Source organism: Scyliorhinus torazame, chromosome 13, assembly GCF_047496885.1.
Source record: "Scyliorhinus torazame isolate Kashiwa2021f chromosome 13, sScyTor2.1, whole genome shotgun sequence".
In the NCBI taxonomy this organism is placed as follows: Eukaryota; Metazoa; Chordata; class Chondrichthyes; order Carcharhiniformes; family Scyliorhinidae; genus Scyliorhinus; species Scyliorhinus torazame.
Window position 1 is genome coordinate 207253930 of NC_092719.1, and position 22054 is coordinate 207275983.

The window sequence follows — 22054 nt, forward strand, 5'->3', positions numbered from 1 at the left end:
CCCCTCTCCTCCCCCTCTCCCCTCCCCTCCCCCTCCCCTCCCCTCTCTCCCCCCTCCCTCCCTCTCTCCCCCCCTCCCTCCCTCTCTCCCCCCCTCCCTCCCTCCTCTCCCCCCTCCCTCCCTCTCTCCCCCCTCCCTCCCTCTCTCCCCCCCTCCCCCCCTCCCTCCCTCTCTCCCCCCCTCCCCCCCTCCCTCCCCCCCTCCCTCCCTCTCTCCCCCCCTCCCTCCCTCTCTCCCCCCCTCCCCCTCCCCGCCCCTCCCCTCCCCTCCCCCCTCTCTCCCCTCCCCCTCCCTCCCTCTCTCCCCCCTCCCCCTCCCTCTCTCCCCCCCTCCCTCTCCTCCCTCTCTCCCCCCTCCCCCCCCCTCCCCTCTCTCTCCCCCCTCCCTCTCTCCTCTCTCCCCCCCCTCCCCTCTCTCCCCCCCTCCCCCCCCTCCCTCTCTCCCCCCTCCCCCCCCCTCCCTCTCTCCCCCCCCCTCCCTCTCTCCCCCCCCCTCCCTCTCTCCCCCCCCCTCCCTCCCTCCCTCTCCCTCTTTCCCTCCGATATATTTTCTCCCTCCCTCTCTCTCTCTCTTTCTCAAGCACACACTTTCTCTCTCCCTCTCTCTCTCTGATGCTGCTCTCTCTCCAATGCAGAGGGCAGTCTTTACTCTCCCTTCCTTCTTCATCGTGTCGCCTGTGCCAGGGGATATGAAGCGTGTGAGCAGATTGCGAGCTCTTGTCACAACGCCAGCACCTCTTAATGCTGGATTCAGGGAGCAGGCGCGATGAAGAGTGGGGACGGGGGTAGATTCAAACTCTCCTCTTGAACCTGTTCAACTGCAAAGAGCCACGACAAAAGGGGCTGGGGACATTGGAACAAAGTGCATTCCAGGAACTGTTGCTCCAGAGAGTTGTGTCCAGAGTTAAAGCCTTGTGTGTGTGTTTGCAACCCAATCACACTGGTGAACGGAACAGGTTGGATTTCATTCAGAAACTTACTTTCTGTCAATTTCTGCATTTGTTTTGAAGAAGTGGCTGGGGATTGTTCTAACTCTCTATGTGGCTCTCTGCACCTCGCTGTTTGTACCTGCCCCCCCCCCCCCCCAGCTTTGAGCTTGTGGATCGCACAAGATCCGTGCAATAATCCATTCTCACTCTTGCACTTTTCAGGGTTTGATGGTGTGACTGGCTCTCCTCTGTAACGCTCTCTCCACTGCTGCTGCTGTGACAGGAACGATGGCCCCTCTGTGGAATTGCCTCTTGCTCTATCTGCTCACTGCTCAAGCCCTTGCAGCCCAGGGTAGGACCCTCAGCAACAACCCCAGGCTGAAGATGTCTTACAAGGGTGAGTACCTTTTGCAAACCGATCCCCTTCCCTTGAGAAAATATATTGGCAGCGCAGTGAGGTGTCTGTTAGTGAGCGGTTTGGTTGAGACGTCCTGTCTATTTATTGCTGCAGGTAAGATTTAACGTGAGTTCACCCTCTCAGGCTGATCGGAGCTCTACCTTGTCTGTGATTTTTTTTCAATCCTAGAATCCCGACAGCGCAGAAGGAGGCCATTCGGCCCATCGGGTCTGCACCGGCCCTTGGAAAGAGCACCCTAGCTGAGCCCACACCTCCACCCTGTACCCGTAACCCCACCTAACCTTTTGTTAGTACACTGAGGGCCAATTTAGCATGGCCAATCCACCTAACCTGCACATCTTTGGACTGTGGGAGGAAACCGGAGCACCCGGAGGAAACCCGCGCAGACACGAGGAGAACGTACAGACTCCACATGGACAGACTGGTGGAGGTGGGTGGGGGGTGGAAAGAGCCATTTCCTGGCAGATTTTGTGTCATTAGCAGCTTTCTATCCGAATATTTAATATTGAATGAGGCAAGATTTGAATTTCACGATGACAGGATGTCTCAGACAGCTAATTAAACACTTTTTGAAGTGCGACCACTTAGTCTGTACCACAGCAGCCAATTTGTGCACAGCAAGCTCCCACAAACTGCAATGTGGTAATGACCGTGTAATCTGTTTTAGTGATGTTGGTTGAGGGTTAATATTGGCTGGGGCACCGGGGGAAACTCTCAGGCCGGAATTTCCTGTCCCGTCCCGTCAAAGTGATGTTCCAATCCCGCCGATGGCGACTAACCGCCCCTCCCCAGCCGCGTCACGAACCATGGCGGCGGAGGATGCAAGCCGTGCAAAATCCCATCGGCGGCACCGGATGGTCCACCCGCCAGCCAATGGCTGGCTGCCTCTACGCTGCGGCGGAGGGGAGGGGGGGGGGGAAATTCCTCCTTTAGTCTCTTCCTCAAACTATTGCCCTGGGATCTTTTATATCTGCTCGATTGGGCGAGCAGAGCCTTTGTTTAATAGCTTCATTGGAAAGACTTAATACTGAGGGAGAAATTAAAATCGCCCCAGCTTTCTCGTCATGAACAGGCACTGAGACCCAGCCATGGGCCCCAAGGGAGATCTGATCAAAATTGGGCGAGGAGTTGTGGCTGGAGCCTGTCCTGAGCAGGTCGCCAGATTGGTTGATGAGATGACGGGAGGAGAGATGGAGCAGATGGTGGGGTGGGGTGGGATGGCTTAGGCTTGAGTTGACAGCATGATCTGCCCCATTCAATACTATCGAAATGGAATCCATCAAAAAAGGTGTCTTTACTTTTCGTTGAGCAGACCGCAAAGGTCCTTTTTAAAAAATGCAATCTCCACCCCCTACATTGGGCACTTTGCGCTGCATTTCCATGGCGCCCAAATCCTTTTTCCAGTGGATGCCTTGAATGCTTAGAAGTCGGTGACCATATTCCTTATCTGAAGGGAGTAGTGAACAAGATGGATTTCAATGACAATCAATGATAGTTTCACAGCTTCCCTGGTGGGATTTGAACTCATGCCCCAAAACATTAATCTGGGACTTTGGATTCCAGGAACATCTGGCCGTAGATTTGGCCCAGGTAGAGGGGCAGACAGTCGGGTCAGATGACCCCCTCAGTCACCCACATGCCTGGACCTGTTGATGGCAAGTTTGGCCAGGCGCAGGAGCAGGTTCACTAAGAGGTCCTCCTCCGTCTCTGACCCCTCCCCACTGGGCGAAAATTCTTCCAGGGATACCCCAGTGGCCAATAATAGGCTTATAATATCAGATTTCTTTTATTGAATTCCAATTCCACCTTTGGGGTGGGATTTGAACCGGGTCCCTGGATTACATATTCAGTCGCGTTACGACTACACCACTGCCTCCTCCTAGGCTAGTGATCTGTTCCAGGACAATGAAGCTACAGAAACAGATGCAAAGCACTTGTCTGCCTCCTGCATCTCCATAAGATGTAGGGGCAGGATTAGGCCATTTGGCCCATCGAGTCCGCTCTGCCATTCGATCATGGCTGAAATGTTCCCCATTCCCATCCTCCTGCGTTCTCCCCACAACATCTGATCCCTTTTTAATCAAGAAATCTTCTTATTAATGAAGAACACCAGGGGCGGGATTCTCCGCAATCGGCGCGATGTCCGCCGACCGGCGCCAAAACCCGAGCGAATCAGTCCGGCATCGCGCTGCCCCAAAGGTGCGGAATCCTCCGCATCTTGAGGGACCGAGCCCTAACCTTGAGGGGCTAGGCCCGCGCCGGACTGATTTCCGCCCCGCCAGCTGGCTGGAAAGGCCTTTGGTGCCCCGCCAGCTGGCGCGGAAATGACATTGCCGGGCGGCGCATGCGTGGGAGCGTCAGCGGCCGCTCACGGCATCCCCACGCATGCGCAGTGGGGGGGGGGGTCTCTTCCACCTCCGCCATAGTGGAGACCATGGCGAAGGCGGAAGGAAAAGGGTGCCCCCACGGCACAGGCCCGCCCGCGGATCGGTGGGCCCCCGATCGTGGGCCAGGCCACCGTGGGGGCACCTCCCGGGGCCAGATCGCCCCGCGCCACCCACCCCCCCCCAGGACCGCGGAGCCCGCCCGCGCCGCCTTGTCCCGCCGGTAAGAGAGGTGGTTTGATTCTCGCCAGCAGGACAGGCATTCCAGCAGCGGGACTTCGGCCCATCGCGGGCCGGAGAATCGCCGGGGGGGGGGGGGGCAACCGGCGCGGCGCGATTCCCACCCCCGCCGAATATCCGGTGCCGGAGAATTCGGCAACCGGTGGGGGCCGGATTCACGCCAGCCCCCCGGCGATTCTCCAACCCGGCGGGGGGTCAGAGAATCCCGCCCCAGATTACAAGAGCTGGAAGATGGAATTTAGACAGACTAGTTCTTTCTTGGACATAAGAACTCGGAGAAGGAATAGACAATTTAGCCCCTGGATCCTACTTCGCCATTCGATACAATCATCATAACCTCAACTCCACCGTCCTGCTTGTTCTCCGTAATCCTTAAACCCACTTCTAATTACACATCTGCCCAACTCCTTAAATTTACCCATTGTCCCAGCAACCACCGCACTCTGGGATAGCGAATTCCCAGAGAGAAGTAGTGTCCCCTCATCTCTGTTTTAAATTTGTTGCCCCTTATCTCAAGGTGTGGGACACCTTTTAAGTCTAAATGTGTGTAACAATGTTGTGCTGCCCCCCCTAGAAGGAAGCATCAGTTTGATTTGCTAAACTTTCCTCCACTGATTCATGTGAATTGACGGGACAGAGAAAGATTCGCATTTGTACGGCATTCACAAACTCAGGGTACCCCAAAGTTGTTTTACAACCAACAAAGTACTTTTTAAAAATTACTTTTTCTGGGTTACCAAGCCAGGGCTCAGAGTGTGGGTCAGGGGCGAACCCCTAATCCAGCTCCTCACCTGCTCCAAAAACCAATTCAAATTGAATCCAATTCATGGCCCACAAGAGAGACATACCAGATCTGAGCCAAAGGCTCAATCTACATTACACTTGATCTTAGCCAAAAGGCCGAGAAGCGATCCAACAAAGTACTTGTGAAGCGTTGACACTGCTGTGGCGGTGGAAGCTTGACAGTCAGTTTATGCACAGCAAGCTCCCACAGACAGCAAATGTTCAGATAATCTGTTTTAGCGATGTTGATGGAGGGACAAATATTGGCCAGGGCACCAGGGAGTGCTGATCTGTTCTTCGAATCATGTCATGGGATTTATTAACACCCTCGTCAGTGGTGCAACCCTTTATACAAATGATACTTTTGAGAGTGCGGAGTTCCCTCATTACTGTACTGGTGTGTCAGCCTGGATTTTGTGATTAAGCCTCCGGAAGGAAGGCTCAAATTCAGGGCTTTGTAACTCCAGAGGTTACCCACTGAGTCACGGCTGACACGTTTTCTACATGTAATTCAAACTATGCAGTGATGTGGCAGAATTGGCCTGCTCACCAATCTGAACTAGTGGCACCGGACAAGGGTGAGTTTGAGTCAGCAGGAGTTGGGGAGGTATTCTTGCGGAAAGAGGAAACTGAAAGAGTTACTGTTAGAGGACAAGGGGCACAGGACTGGCAATTACGTGTCGCTGTTAAATACTGCTCAAGATTGCGGCTGCACTGAACCTTGTCCTCAGTTAAACAGGCCGCTCAGTTGGGTGGGGCAGGGGGGAGGGGGGAGAGGGGGCTGGTTGTGGGGGTTTGATGTTTGCTCTTACAATCATTGTTTGCCTGTTAAACTGCTGCTCTCAGCGAAGGAATCCCTGAGTTTGACACACAAATCCGGAGTCATGGTTCAGGAATAGGAGGTGAATGGGGAACGTCAGATGGTAAAGGGCACTCGGGACGTGGAGGTACAGGGGGACATAGGAACGGGTGTAGGCCATTCAGCCCCTCGAGCCTGTCCCGCCATTCAGTGAGATCATGGCTGATCTGTGACCGAGCTCCATATACCTGCCTTGGGCCCATATCCCTCAATATCTTTGCTTAACAAAAATCTATCTCAGATTTAAAATTAACAACTGATCCAGCTTCCACTGCTGTATGTGGGAGAGAGTTTCGAACCTCTACCAGCTTTTGAGTGAAGTAGTTCTTTGTAACATCTCCCCTGGACGATCTATGTGACAATAAAAGATTATTATTATAAGACCATAAGACATGGGAGCAGAATTAGGCCACTCAGCCAATCGAGTCTGCTCCGTCATTCGATCATGGCTGATATTTTTCTCATTCCCATTCTCCTGCCTTCTCCCCATAACCCCTGATCTCCTTATTGATCAAGGACCTATCTATCTCTGTCTTAAAGACACTCAGTGACTTTGCCTCCACAGCCTTCTGCGGCAAAGAGTTCCACAGATTCACCACCTCAGGCTGAAGAAATTGCTCCTCGTCTCAGTTTTTAAGGATCGTCCCTTTAATCTGAGATTGTGTCCTATGGTTCTAGTTTTTCCTACTAGTGGAAACATCCTCTCCACGTCCACTCTATCCAGGCCTCGCAGTATCCTGTAAGTTTCAATAAGATCCCCCTTATCCTTCTAACCTCCAACAAGTACAGACCCAGAGTCCTCAGCCGCTCCTCGTATGACAAGCTCTTCATTCCAGGGATCATTCTTGTGAACCTCCTCTGGACCCTTTCCAAGGCCAGCACATCCTTCCTTAAATACGGGGCCCAAAATTGCTCACAATACTCCAAATGGGGGTCTGACCAGAGCCTTTTACAACCTCAGAAGTACATCCCTGGTCTTGTATTCTAACCCTCTCAACATGAATACTGACATTGCATTTGCCTTCCTAACTGGCGACTGAACCTGCACGTTAACCTTAAGAGAACCTTGAATTAGAATTCCTAAGTCCCTTTGTGCTTCTGATTTCCTAAGCATTTCCCCATTTAGAAAATAGCCTATGCCTCCATTCTTCCTTCCAAAGTGCACAACCTCACACTTTTCCACATTGTATTCCATCTGCCACTTCTTTGCCCACTCTCCTAGCCTGTCCAAGTCCTTCTGCAGCCTCCCTGCTTCCTCGATACTACCTGTCCCTCTGCATATCTTCGTATCATTTGCAAACTTAGCAGTAGTGCCTTCAGTTCCTTCTTCCAGATCGTTAATGAAAAGTTGTGGTCCCAGCACCAACCCAAGAGGCACACCACTAGTCACTGTTGCCATCCTGAAAAAGACCCCTTGATCCCGACTCTCTGCCTTCTGCCAGTCAGTCAATCCTCTATCCATGCCAGTATCTGACATCAAACACCATGGGCTCTTAACCTATTGAAAAGCCTCCTATATGGCACCTTGTCAAAGGCCTTCTGGAAATCTAAATAGATCACGTCCACAGGTTCTCCTTTGTCTAACTTCCTGTTATCTCCTCAAAGAATTCCAACAGATTTGTCAGACATGACCTCCCTTACCAAAGCCCTGCTGACTCAGTCCTATTTTATCATGCACTTCCGAGTACTCCACAGTCTCATCTTTAATAACGGACTCTAAAATCTTATCCAGTTGAATCTTATCTAGCCCTAATTTTTAGACAATGTCGAGATTCTGTGCACCTTCTCCACAAGTGGAAAAGGGGATGGAGTCAAAATACGTTCCTTTGGAAAGTGACAGGCCCACATTTCTTGGGAGTGGTTTCACAATGTGGTTTTCTGGGGTGTGTCGATGAGTTGTGCGGAGATGGTCCTCACAGGAGAGGGCAGTCTCTGAAAGCGGAGGTGTGCAACCCATGATTTACTGCACAGAAACGGATGAATTATCAGGTTTTTATCGAGCTCTGCTAGAGAATGTCGTCCCCCCCGTCCCCCCACCCACACCTTCCCACTACCTTTGGGATCATATAATTCCAAATTCTGAACTCTCACCTCCAGTAATTGTAACACTCTGGTATTAAGACTGCACAAGTCGGACACAAGGACCCTGAGTCAGCAAATAACCTGATTTTGTGATGTTGATTGAGGGATAACTCCTAAGCCCGCCCTCAAAATAGCGCCGAGGGATCTGTTACCGCCACGTGAGAGAGTAGATTGCTTGAAGGTTTGACATTTCATCAGAAAAAACAGCACCTTCAACACTGCGGCACTCTCAGTGGTGTTTCAACTTTGATTTTTATGTGCAGATTTCTGGAGCAGGCCTTGAACCCATGACCTACTGACTCAGAGGCAAGAATGCTGTGCCACGCCTCCTCCCCTCCCCCACGCTTTCTAACATGCTGATGTGGAAAGACCTGGACCTTTGCAGTTAAAGGACCATGCACTCCATTCCCCAGCACCATTGTGATCCCCTCTTGGGCCTCCATTGCCAAACTGGGTGCCTGGCGTGAAGTGGCAGAAGGACTAGGGGCAGGGGTTGAGCATGACTCCACCATTCAATCTGATCATTGAGAATCTCCAGCATTAACTCCACTTTCCCCGCCCACTTCCCCATGTCCCTTGATTCCCGAGAGAGCAAAAGATCCATCTATCCCAAAGACCTCGGGTGGGATTCTCCCGTAACCGGCGGGGCGGGGGGTCCCGGCGGGACGGAGTGGCGTGAACCACTCCGGCGTCGGGCCGCCCCAAAGGTGTGGAATCCTCCGCACCTTTAGGGACTAGGCCCGCCCCGGAGTGGTTGGCGCCCCGCCGGTCGTCGTGGAAGGCCTTTGGCGCCACGCCAGCCGGGGCCGAAGGGACTCTGCCGGCCGCCGCGAACAAGGACTCCCAAGTCCCTTTGTGCTTCTGATTTCCGAAGCATTTCCCCATTTAGAAAATAGCCCATGCCTAAATTCCTCCTTCCAAAGTGCAGAACCTCAAATTTTTCCACATTGTATTTCATCTGCCACTTCATTGCCCACTCGCCTAGCTTGTCCAAATCCTTCTGTCTTGAGCATGTTCAACAACCCTCTGGGATAGAGAAATCCAAAGATTCACACGCCCTTGACTGAAGAAATTGCTCCTCATCTCAGTCCTAAATGTTAGGCCCCTAATCCCGAGCCTGTGCCCCACATTTTTGCCTCCCTGACCAACGGAAACAATACCTGTGCCCACCCTAAAAAGTCCCACCAGAATCGTGTTTCAGTAAGATCGCCTCTCGTTCGTGTAAACCCGAGAGAAATTGGGCCCAATTGACCCAGCCTCTTGTTAAAAGACAACCACCTCATCCCAGGGGACAATTTAGTGATTCTGCCGATCACCGTGGAAACCGCTCAATTCTTCATCCATCACGGGAAAGATTAAAGACGCCAGTTCTGTAACGGATGGCCGATCGTGAGAGGCCTGTTTGAGAAACCGCCATCTCGTAGCTCCTCATAGCTCCAACAACATGTGGGAGCTCTGCCAGTACCACAGAAAATCCACGATCGCCATCTTCTCTTGAGCTTGTGGTAAGAGTTTTGGGGGCTTTGTGCATGCTTTGGGCCTGGGAGGTTTGTAACAGATATCGGGGGCGAAATTCTCCCCCAACGGCGGGATGTCCGCCGACTGGCGCCAAAGCCGGCGCCAATCAGACGGGCATCGCGTCGGCCCAAAGGTGCGGAATGCTCCGCATCTTTGGCGGCCTAGCCCCAACATTGAGGGGCTAGGCCGACGCCGGAGGGATTTCCGCCCCGCCAGCTGGCGGAAATGGCGTTTGTTTCCCCGCCAGCTGGCGCGGAAATGCGGCGCATGCGCGGGAGCGTCAGCGGCCGCTGTCAGTTTCCCGGCGCATGCGCGGGAGCGTCAGCGGCCGCTGTCAGTTTCCCGCGCATGCGCCGTGGGGAGAGTCTCTTCCGCCTCCGCTACGGCCTCCACCATGGCGGAGGCGGAAGAGTGCCCCCATGGCACAGGCCCGCCCGCGGATCGGTGGGCCCCGATCGCGGGCCAGGCCACCGTGGGGGCACCCCCCAGGGTCAGATCGCCCCGCGCCCCCCCCCCCAGGACCCCGGAGCCCGCCCACACCGCCTGGTCCCGCCGGTAAATACCAGGTTTGATTTACGTCGGCGGGACAGGCAATTTCTGGGCGGGACTTCGGCCCATCCGGGCCGGAGAATCCAGCGGGGGGTCCCGCCAACCGGCGCGGCCGGATTCCCGCCCCCGCCCAATCTCCGGCGGGGCGGGGGGCGGGATTCACAGCGTTCAACGGCCATTCTCCGACCCGGCGGGGGGTCGGAGAATGACGCCCCTGAGCTCCAATTACTGGGCAGATCTTGTGGTAAACTATCACAACAAAGCACATGGCGTTTACATGTACATATACTGAATTCGGAGTTTGTTAGCACTTCCTTAAAGGGCCAGTGCCCACGCTGGGGATGGGCGTGGGTGGGGGGAGTGTCAGTGTGGATAAACATCTGACAAATCTTTCCTGTGTCTGATAAGCTTCCTGATGCTGTAGGGAACTTCCCATCAGCGATCATAACAACACGAGATTTGAGTTGTGTGTCCACATTGTGCCAAGAATGCATATCTGGCTTTGTATATCGCCCCGTGATATACACAGTGGCTTCTTCGAAACATTGAGTAGCTTCTGTGTTTGATAGAGGCATGTCTTTTAACAGATTGCTTCGGGGTTTCGTGTTTTATAATCCACTCAAATTTAAAGAGCGCTGCTGGGTGTTGAATGGAGAGATTGCAGAGGGTCAGAGTGGCATCAAGAGGCAGCACGGTAGCATAATGGTTAGCACAATTGCCGCACAGCTCCAGGTTCCCAGGTTCGATTCCTGGCTTGGGTCACTGTCTGTACGGAGTCTGCACGTTCTCCCCGTGTGTGCATGGGTTTCCTCCGGGTGCTCCGGTTTCCTCCCACAGTCCAAAGATGTGCAGGTTCGGTGGATTGGCCACGCTAAATTGCTCTTAGTGTCCAAAATTGCCCTCCGTGTTGGGTGGGGTTACTGGGTTATGGGGATAGGGTGGAGGTGTGGTCTTGGGTAGGGTGCTCTTTCCAAGAGCCGGTGCAGACTCGATGGGCTGAATGGCCTCCTTCTGCACTGTAAATTCTATGTAATCTATGATGTGTCACATGATGCGAGGAGGCGGATGCAAGGGCAGACCTTTTGTGGAAGATGACCAGTTTATCGCAGGTTTTTGCCATCTCTCCCAGTGGTCCAGCTGATGGCAGTGAGTGCGCTCAAGGTTTGCCGCACAGAAAGATGCCCGTTTGGCAAATGGTTCCTGTGCCAGCTCTTTACCAACACCATCTAATCCCACCACCTTGCTCTTTCCCTACAGCTCTCGCACAGAAGAGTCAGAACAGACCAGAAGGCTCCCCTCGTCTGTCGTGAGTCAATTCTCCCCAGATTGGGAAGGGCAATACAATTATTCAATTGAACAGCACAGATGGAGGCCATTTGGCCCATAGTGTCTGTGCTAGCTCTTTCGAAGAGCAGCCTAGCCAGTCCCACTCCCTGGCACGTTCCCCAGTTCCTGCCATTATTTGTTATCCCATTCCTTTTTGAAAGCTGCGATCAGATCTATTTCCACCATCCTGATCAGACAGTGCATTCAGAGACGAAACATTCGTTGTTATCAAGCAGTTTATCTTCCTGCTATTTCAGGGTTTTTTGCCAATCACTGGGCGCGATTCTCCGCTCCCGCGACTAAGTGCCCACGCCGCCATGAACGCCGTCGAGGTTCACGACGGCGCGAAACGGCCCCGGTCTCGACCGATTCAGGCCCCGACAATGGGCTAGGATCGGGGCCACGAGAAACCCGGGGGGGCGTGTCGCTAAAGCAGCGTCGTCAGTGCGCGCCGGGCATTGGCGCCGCATAAAAGCGGTGCCGCGTCATCCGACACCTAACTGGCGTCACCCGCGCATGCGTGGTTGCCGTCCTCCCCAAGGCCGCCCCGCAAGAAGATGTCGGATGGATCCTGCGGGGTGCGGAGGAAAGGAGGTCCTCATTCAGAGAGGCCGGCCCGCCGATCGGTGGGCACCGATCGCGGGCCAGACCCCTTTTGAGTCCTACCCTGGTGAAAGAACCCCCCTCGCACCCCCACAGGCCGCCCCCCCAGCGTTCCTGCGCTGTTCCCGCCGGCAGCGACCAGGTATGGCTGGCGCCGGCGGGAAGCCGTCGTTTTGGGCAGGCCACACGGCCCATCCGGGCCGGAGAATAGCGGGGGTGGTGGAGAATCGCCATTTTGGGTGTCTCGGGCGATTCACCGGACTGCACCGCGCAGAACTAGATAGTGCTGATCTCGCTGCTTGGGTGCATCGCGGGAGGGCGTCGGACCGGCGCACGTGAGAAAATGGCGCCCCAGGCGATTCTCCCAAACGGCACGGCATCGGAGAATCGCGCCCACTGTTTTTTTTTAAATGTATTCTTTCATGGGAAGAGGGCATCGCTGGCAAGACCAGCCTTGTCCAGCCCTAATTGCCCTTGAACGGAGTGGCTTGCCCCTTTTGAGAGGGGCAGTTAAGAGTCACCCACATTGCCGTGGGTCTGGAGTCACATGTAGGCCAGACCAGGTAAGGGTAGCAGATTTCCTTCCCTAAAGGGGCAGCAGTGAACCAAGTGTTTTTTTTTACAACAATCGATGATAGTTTCATGGTCTCTATTCCCGAAATTAGCTTTAAATTCTAGATTTCATTAACTGAGTTTAAATTCCCGTGGTGGGATTTGAACCCATGTCCACTGTGCATTTACCTGGGTTTCTGGATTATTGTCCCGTGTCATTACCACTGCATCACTGTCTTCCTGTGGGAATAAATCAACCCTGTCTTCTTCAACGTAATGACTTTAAGAGAATAAAATCTGTACCTTGTTAGGGTAACTTGAGGTTCCAAAGAAAGTAGTTGAATACGTTGTTTAAAATAAGGAACTGCTTTACCTAAACAAATTACGAAGATTAACAATAACAGTAACTTAGCAGAACAGTAGTAACAGTACCTGAAGGTATCAGGACAAGTCAATAAGGTGGTTAAGAAGGCAAACGGAATCCTTTCCTTTATTAGCTGAAGTATAGAATATAATAACAGGGAGGTTGTGTTGGAACTGCTTAAAACGTCAGCAAGGCTGCGACTCGGAACAGTGTGCTGGTCACCTCATTAGTGAAAAGATTGCAAATGCCCTCGAGAGGATATGGCTGGAAAATTGCAGCTATGAGGAAAGTTCGGATGGGATGGGGTCGTTCTCCTCGGAGGGGGAGGAGGCTGAGGGGAGATTTGTTTGAGGTGGGCAACATTGTGTGGGATAGAATGGACGGGAAGGGCCTGTTCCTATTGCAGAGAGGGGTTTGGATTGAAAGTGATTGGTAGAGAGATTAGAGGGGAGATGAGGAAAAGAATTTTCACCCAGAGGGTTGTGGCGGGTCTAGAGCTCACTGCCCAAAGTGAGTTTCAACCCATTTAAAAGGAGTGGAATTAGACCGGCTGGCTCGATTTCTGGCCAGTGCAGGCACGATGGACCAGTGGCCGCTTTGTACTGTGAGCTTTCCATAATTCGATGACTGTGAGAGGATGACACTGAAGGGCTGCTCTGGGATTTGAACCCAGGATCTCTTGCAATCATGGGTAGCACGGTAGCACAGTGGATAGCACAGTTTCTTCACAGCTCCAGAGTCCCAGATTCGATTTCCGGCTTGGGTCACTGTCCGTGCGGAGTCTGCACGTTCTCCCCGTGTGTGCGTGGGTTTCCTCCGGGTGCTCCGGGTTCCTCCCGCAGTCCAAAGATGCGTTGGACCAAAGTTAGGTGGATTGGCCGTGATAAATTGTCCTTAAGTGTCCAAAAAGGTGAGGTGGGTTACGGGGATAGTGTGGAGGTGTGGGCTTAAGTAGGGTGCTCGTTCCAAGGGCCGGTGCAGACTCGATGGGCCGAATGGCCTCCTTCTGCACTGTAAATTTTTTGAGTCTATGATTTCAGAAATGCTACAGTTTAAAAAAAGAAGAGTATTTCTTTCTCGGAGTTAAAAAGCCAATGCGCAGAGTGAACAGGGCCCCTAATCCATCTCCTTGCTCGCTCCAAAATCCAAATCAAATTCAAATTGAATCCAGTTCATGGTGGCCACAAAAGAGACCTACCAGATCCGAGCTGACAAGAACGGGCGTTATATCTGAACTCAGGCTTGATCCACGCTTGATCCTAGCCAGAAAACCGTGAAGCGAAATGCTACAGTTTTTATGCAATGCTCACTGGGCAGAATATGTCAGCGTTTCTGCTCCCCTTTGTAGTCCAGTGGCAACATCTCTTCTCAGGTTGGGATTGGCTATTGCTGTGACTAAGAGCAGTTGGTGCTGTTCCCTTATCCTTCTAGATGGTAGTGGTCATGTCTTTGGAAGGTGCTGCCCAAGGAGCCTTGGTGAGTTGCTGCAGTGCATCTTGTAGATGGTACACACGGCTGCTACTGTACGTCGGTGGTGGAGGGAGTGAATGTTTGTGGAACGGATGCCAATCAAGTGGGCTGCTTTGTCCTGGATGGCGTCGAGATTCTTGAGTGGAGCTGGCATTTTCTGAGCCCACCTCGCCCTCAATGTAGAGCTGGCTGAAGGGGCAGAAGTGGTGGGTTGACATTACCTGCTCGCTCCCCCTCTCTCTCCCTCAAGGTGATGCAAAATTTAGACCGACCAACGTTGTCAAGGATTGATCCTGCTGCCATCGTCACTAACCCCACCCCCATCCGAACTAAGGTGGGGTTAAATGGCGGAGCAGACTTGATGGGCCGAGTGGCCTAATTCTGCTCCTATGTCTTACGGTCTTATGGGGTTAGGGACCCGCCATGCTGAAAACCAAGTGCCTGCAGAACTGGACCTCAGTTACATTAACCCCGGGAATTGTGATGGGACCGAGGCATATTCTTGGGCAGAATTGAAGTCCTTCCTCAGATATGGCCCAGGGGAGATTCCACTGGCCAGTATGTCTCTGATGGTGACCTGAATGAGTGCCAAGGAAATGGAAATGGGTTGGGGTGGGGAGGGGGGAGGGGGGGGGGGGGGGAGGGGGGGGGGGGGGGAGGGTGGCCACGGGTGGCATTATTGTTATGATGGTTGAATATTCCAATCTAAAGCTGGGCTTCTAAAAGAAAAACACATGACAAGAAGGACTATAATACACTACAACAGTACACTTAACTACACTGATGGCTATACACACACAGTATGACATGAAGTTACCCCTTTGTTTCCAATTACCTTCGTTTCTTAAACTCTGGGATGCCCCTTTTTCCCAAACAACACCCAACTCTATGAGTTAAATCCAGCAAATAGTTCCCACACCAGGGGCGGGATACTCCACTCCCGCGGCGAAGTGCCCACGCCATTGTGAACGCCGTCGAGGTTCACGATGGCACGAAACGGCCCCTATCCCGACCAATTCAGGGCCCGATAATGGGCTAGGAGCGGGGCCGCGTCATTTACACGCGCCAGGCCTTGTCGCCGCGTAACGGCGGCGCCGCATACATGACGTGGCCGACGCCGCATAACTGGCGTCACCCGCGCATGCGTGGTTGCCGTCCTCTCCGAGTCCGCCCGCAAGAAGATGGCAGACGGATCTTGCGGGGCTGCGGAAGAAAGGAGGTCCTCCTTCAAAGAGGACGGCCCGACGATCGGTGGGCACAGATCGCGGGCCACACCCCATTTGAGGCCCCCCCCCCCCATCCCCCCGCGGGCTGCCCCCCCCAGCGTTCCCGCACTGTTCCCGCCGGCAGCGACCAGGTGTGGACGGCGCCGGGGGGAACCCGCCGTTTTGGGCTGGCTGCTCGGCCCATCCGGGCCTGAGAATAGTAGGGGTGCCGGAGAATAGCAGGGGTGCCGGAGAATCGCCACTTTGGGTGTCTCGGGCGATTCTCCGGCCCGCGGAACTCGACGGGGCCGTTTCCGCCGCTTGGGAGAATCGCGGGAGGGCGTTGGACTGGCGTCGCGGGAAATTTTGGCGGCCCAGGCGATTCTCCCAACCGGCGCGGAAGCGGAGAATCGCGCCCCAGGGTTATTTGTCCACATTTTGGGAAAGCACCTTCAGTCTCAGCAAAGGTGTAATCTTCTCTGTTTGAGTTTTGGATTTTAACTGGTTGCCCTTTTACCACTGTTTTGGGGGGAAGACCTCTGCAGTTGGCTGTGGCTGCAGCTGCCACGACTAATTCCTTCCTCCAGTTATTGTGCTATGGATATCTCGTACTTTCCCTTTAATGTTACCCGCCCTGTTGACCTAGCTTTCAGCATATAAGTGCCAATCCTCTTATCTCTCCACTTTGAAGTCACCTCCTCTACACCCCTTGTCACACAGGTAAATGCTTGCTTATCTCACTGGTTTCCTAATCCAAATATCAAAACCCCACTCTGTCCGAAAGCTACACTTATCAATTCCCTTTTATTTTATCCCAACTTCATTTTTTAATCTTAATTTTCCCCAATTCTTAACAGTCCGCACTGCGTTAAGGCCGCATATCTGCTATGATACTGAGAATGATCTGAACTGTATGTATGATCACACAATGTAAATGACAGATGTGTTCCGTGTCGCAAGGACTGTTTGTGTTGCTCCACTTTCCTGTAGAGCTGGCAGGAGGCTGTCTGGTAAACGGATCAGCAATGAAAATGCTCCTTGAGTGTTTACAAGTCAGTCTTTTGGAGACTAAGAAAACAAAACAATGTGGCAGACTAATCTTTCTAAGTGCAGACTTCTCCATCTTTCTGTTTCTACTCTGTCTCCATTTATTTCTTTATAGGTTGAGTTTTAGGCCCCCCCCCCCCAACCATTAGTATATATGAAGGCGGGATGGGGGGCTTGTAAAGTGCAGCGCCTAGGTTTCCTACTGGCTTTCCGCCAAACCCGGATCTGCCTCCCATTGTACAGTAGCGGGGGGGGGGGGGGGGGGGGGGGGGAAGACCTCAGGCAACCTGCATGCCCTTGAACCTGGTGGGCCATTAAGTGACCAATTAATGACCACTTAAATGCCTCATTTTGCCTCCGTCTCTATTTTACATTGCCAGATGGTTAGCCTGGCAGATCTACTGTACAGGCTGGTGTCACCGAAGAGGGATGGGAACCCCCTTTGGTGATCCCCTGTGCCTGTCGGAGGGATCGTCCCAAGGTCATACCCTCCCCCCTTTAACTCTATCTCCCTGGCCTCTCAGATTCCACACCGACTCTCTTTAACTGGGGCCTCCTGGGCAGTCCTTGTCGACACCCTGGACTTACCTTGAAGTTCAGCTCCATAATCCCCACTTGTCCCAGGTCCCAGCAATGGTCACCACTCAAACCTGGTACTGCTGGGACTTCAGAGCTGTCAGCCAATCAGTTTGGCCAGCAGGACTCTCTGAGGCTTGACTTCCTGTCCAGGTGGGGGGCAAAGAGTGCCCATCTGAGTGGTCCACAGATGTGGACCAGGTGCACTGGCACTTGGGGGTGGGGGGGGGGGGGTGTTGTCACCCAGGTGATCGGGGGCCCCCGGGCGGTTGATCTCTGGGCAGGGTGGTATCCTAGCACTCCCGATGCCACCTCGGCACTGTGGCATTGCCAGGCTGGAAGGGCACTGCCAGGCTTGAAGGGGCATTGCCAGGCTGGCAGTGGCACGGTGCCCAGGTGGCATCTTGCCCATGCCAGGGATCAAGTCCGAGGTGCCCTGCTCTTGTGCTGTGCGGTACTGGGGGGCTCGATGACCCGCTAACTGGTAAGTTCAGGCATTGGGGTGTTTGGAGACCATGGTGGGGTGGGGTGGGGGGAGGGGGGGGCGTGTCCAGAGATCAGGACTTCACCGGATCTCTTCCTGCCCTGGCGAGCAGAGAGTTTTCATGCAGGACATGAGCCTTGGCGGGCCATTCCTCGCCGAGGCTCAAAAAACAAGCAGAGTCCTATTTAATAGCGGGTTCGGTCTCGGCTGCTGTAAACGCGGGAAACGCCCGCTAATCGCGCCCAAAACGGGACTCCGTTCTCCAGCCTCCCCAGACGCGTGTTTCCCGGCGGCACGCCATTCGCTGGCCGTGGGATTCTATCTTCCCGCTGATTGTCAATCGGATTTCCCATTGAAACCACCCCACGCTGCCGGGAAACCCGCAGGCGGGTCTGCGCTGTCAGCGGGAAAAGTGAATCCCGAAGACCGGAGAATTCCGACCTGTGTTTCATTTCCATTAAGGCGCACCCTACCTACATCTTGTGACACACAAGCTACTACGATTGTTTGCTGCAGCCTGCATGGAGCAGAGGGCGCCTTGTCCATCTTTGTTGTTATGCCATTAAAAGCAGCGAGGAGGGACTAAGGAGAGGCCCCAAGCTCTCAGCTTCTCCTTGGCCACCTGTACGAATCGGTATTTTGATGGTTGAATGCCATTCATATTCAATGGCTTAAGGGAGGAGAGGAATGTTCCTCAACATTAAAGCACTCTCTAAAATGCAAGTTGATGTTCCTATTGAATTGCCCCAGGATGTAAGTCATTGTTGTAACTCATTTAACCAGTTATCCATCTGTTCTTATTCAGTTACTGTGAATGGTTTTAAGGAAGAAAGGTCTGCATTCTTTCTGGCACCTGCCAGCTGATGAAGCCCCAAAGTGCCTTACAGCCAATTAAAGGCGTCCTCTGAAGTGCAGCCGCTGTTATTCAAAAGATCTTCCGCCTTCACCATCCACTGTATCTCAGATGGCAGATCGTTCTTTTGTCAGGAGCTAAGGCGAGAATGTCACAGCTGACTCCTCGTGACAATTCACGTGGTGACCTCATTTGCGTTTGGTGATTAAAGCTGATGTGCTGGGGGAGGATTTTCATTCAGAAGGTCAAACCTTCTTGTTGACATCATTTACCCAAAATGCTTGGCTGGCGACAAAGTGCATCTCAACGACATATTGTTGTCATTTGGGAAATTCTGGGCCATTGGTTTCATGTACAATTCCCATGGATGCATCTGCATTGTTTAGGATATCTGGTGATCTGAACAGTGGTTTCAAAGACAGCAGAACTGACAAAGAAAAGCCAAAGTTTGGATTGCAAATTTGACTTTGACCCATCCACAATTCCCGCTGGCTCCCAGCTCCTCATGTCAGATAGTGGTACAGTAGTAGTGTCACTGGGTTAGTAGCCCAGGCTGATGCTCTGGGGAAATTGGTTCAAATCCCACCATCGCAGCTGGTAGAATTCAAATTCAATTAATAAAGTTTGAATATCAACAGTTTTCGTAATGGTGACCATGACAACTATAATTGATTGTTGTCAAAAAAAAAAACATCTGGTTCACTAATCTTCTTTCGGAAACCTGCCATGCTTACCTGATCTGGCCTATATGTGACTCCAGACTCATGGAAATATGGTTGACTCTTAATTGTCCTCAATTTAATGACCTCTCCTTCTAGATTCTCCAACCAGGGGAAACAGCCTCTCAGCATTTCCTCTGTCAAGTCCTCATGGAATTTTATACTTTTCAGTGAGGTGACAGATATAAAATTGCCTAAATTTATTTCAATAGACTGTACAATGAACAAAATCTTTGCAAAGTGCGAAATTGTGTGCTGGAACAGGAGACAAAGCGATCAGTGGTTTGGCGATGTTAAACTTCAGTGGTAAACATCTTTAGCTGTGAAAACGTGGAGACTGAGGGGGCTGGTGGGGAATGGGAATGGGGTGGGGGAGGGGTGGGGAAACCATTTTGAAAGTCCGAGGAAGATTGATTAGCTGGTGATGTGGTGATTCCTGATCTCAATACAATAAGGATGTAGGGATAAAGTAGAGAATGAAGATGGTCAATTTGGAGTTTAGGAGGACCAAGAGACGACAATTCGGAGGAAAAATGAGCACGGTCAAACAATGACCACATTTCTAATATCTCCTTACGTAGTTCATTGTCCAACTTTGTCATATAAAGCTCCCATGAAGCAACTTGGGATGTTTTATGGTACTAAAGGCAGCATGTAAATGCAAGTTATTGCTGCTGTTCTTGGTAATTTATTCGTAAAATATATTTTTTAACGCATTTAGAGTGCCCAATTATTTTTTTTCCCCAATTAAGGGGCAATTTAGCGTGGCCAATCCACCTAACCGGCACATCTTTGGGTTGTGGGGGTGATATCCAAGCAGACACTGGGAGAATGCACAAACTCCACACGGACAGTGACCCAGAGCCGGGATCGAACGCGGGCCCTGAGCCTCGTAGGCAGCAGTGCTGCCGTATTTATTAGGAAAATAGGCAGAGACCAGAAAGGTTGAAGCAGAGTGATTAAGGATTTGGGTGGACTTGATCATAATCCATTCTGTATTGGAGGTTTTAAACCGCGTGCCTATATTCTGACAGGTTCTAAATTAGTCTGTGTATATAATAGGCTGATAGTAGACCCATTAACTGGTGAAGTAATGGGTGAGTGAATTTCCTTCTGAAACTCACCGGCGCCTCACATCACACCGTATCGGAGCCCCCAATCCCAACACTATTGGACAGTTTGTGAAACCAGCCTAAATATTTCTCATATCAGATGCACAGCCAAGAGCCTCAGATCACAGGCAAGCCGGTGGCATCAGGTTACTGTCAACACGATGGATATAAATCCAGGCTGGAAATCTTGGGTGAAATGGATCCTGCGGAGCTGCTATTGTTGTGGCGCTTTCCGAGGCTGCATTCATGGGCGCACTGTTTAGATCGGGTTTTGTAATAGAGGCTGCAATTGTGCGCACTTGATTGGATTTCCCCTTACTCTAATCTGTAGTGTGTTCAAGAGAAATTTAACTCCCGGTATTAAATTCCATCCCTTTCTCCAGTTATCAGGGATGTTTAGTAAACATGTATCGTCAAAACAGTCTGTGCGCCTTTCCCAGCTCAGTCACATGAACCCTTTGCGCCTACTCTTGTGGCACTGTTAGTCAGGGAGGAACGGAGATGCTGCCTTGATCTTTGTGGGTTGACAGGACAGAAGACGGGACATAAAACAACATCAACTTATATTTTTATAGATCTTTCATACAAAGTGTCCCAGGGTGCTTCACAGAAGGATTACAAAACAAAGTCTGACACAGTGCCGGGGAAAGAGATGTTAGATCAGACGCCCAGAACTTTGGTCAAAGCGGCAGGTTTCAAGGAGCGACTTGAAGGGGGAAAGTGAGGGGGTGAGGCGCAGAGAGTGTATTCCAGGCTTCAGGCCTCTTAACAGTGTGACCACCAACCTGGCGTGATCTTCTTTGATTGCGCCCTTGTTTCCCTATCTAGACCTCTCCATTTCCATTCCCACCCATTGCTCTTTGACTCAGGGGTTTTCAGATTATTTCAATTCACAACCTGAGTGGGGACAATACAGAGCAGACTATATACAACACTGATCTGTTGACGTTGGCCCTTGATGGTGTGGTGATATACATCACTGTAAGTACACAAAGGGTTAATGTACATACACTACACCTAACTAGACACTAGAGGGAACACCAGAGACATGACACACAGGCTGTCAACCAATAGGTCAGTAAGATAGGACATGACCAATGGGCAGTCACGATACACACAGAGGTGACACTACCACAGGAGGGCATTACACCAACCCATATAAAAGGACACAGCACACATGCTCAGTCTCTTTCCAGTGGAGACACTCAGTGAGTACAGACACAGGGTTGATTGAACATCACACCCACCACGTGGATTGTAGCAGACTGGTTAGTCACTCTGAGTAGCTATATCATGATTAACAGTAGCGTCGAATCCGAGTAGGAGAATTGTAAATAGTTTAATAAGCATGTTGAAGTTATCTCCACGTCTGAACCTTCCTTTGTCAGCGTGCACATCAAGGAAGCAGCTTCTGCTACGTCAAGAGCATAACAAAACAGATGGGATAATAACACATCAGACTTGCCAGCTTGATAGGTCCTCAGGATATTGGTTTGGTCAGTTTGAACTCAATTCCTTGTGGGACAGCGAGCTCATGACATTAAACTGCCCTTAGCTCATTGGCAGCAATATTTGGAGAGGCCACAGGGGTGGCAAGGTAACAGTAATTGAAAGTGAATGGAACCGTTCTGAGGTTGTAATTAAATTGTGTTTAAATTACATTGTGTGACATAAACTCTCGCTGCTCCGATACAACAAAGGGACTTGACGGCACATATTCTGCTTAAATAAATAAATAACTTGCATTTCTAAAGTCTCCGTAACCAATCAAGACTTCTCAAAGCACGAGGCAATCAATGATGTCTTTGAAGTGTAGTCAATGTTGCTATTTTGCCAAACACAGTGCGCGAATTGGAAAATGAGATGCATGACCCGATAGTCGGGACTAGTATTGGTTCAGGGCACTGGGAGTTATTCCCTGCTCTTCTTCAAAAGGGTCTTTAACGTCCACCTAAACATCTCATCTGAAAGATGACACTTCC

The 22054-nt window shown here is 51.8% G+C and overlaps 1 protein-coding gene and 1 non-coding gene across 6 annotated transcripts in view; one reads left to right on the forward strand and one right to left on the reverse strand.

Moving 5' to 3' along the window:
• Positions 1-22054, forward strand: part of sema3b (sema domain, immunoglobulin domain (Ig), short basic domain, secreted, (semaphorin) 3B) — a 421273-nt gene that overhangs the window by 231347 nt on the left and 167872 nt on the right. For 4 of the 5 annotated variants that reach the window (XM_072472978.1, XM_072472977.1, XM_072472975.1 and 1 more), the window contains exon 2: positions 1151-1325. In XM_072472978.1, coding sequence (XP_072329079.1) covers positions 1217-1325 — 109 coding nt within the window. In that variant the 5' untranslated portion in view covers positions 1151-1216. Of the gene's footprint in view, positions 1-616; positions 956-1150; positions 1326-22054 lie in introns of those variants that run through there. The other variant, XM_072472976.1, reaches the window with a different exon arrangement.
• Positions 4691-4882, reverse strand: LOC140388706 (U2 spliceosomal RNA). The gene has a single exon (XR_011934261.1). It is a non-coding gene; the product is annotated as a U2 spliceosomal RNA (small nuclear RNA).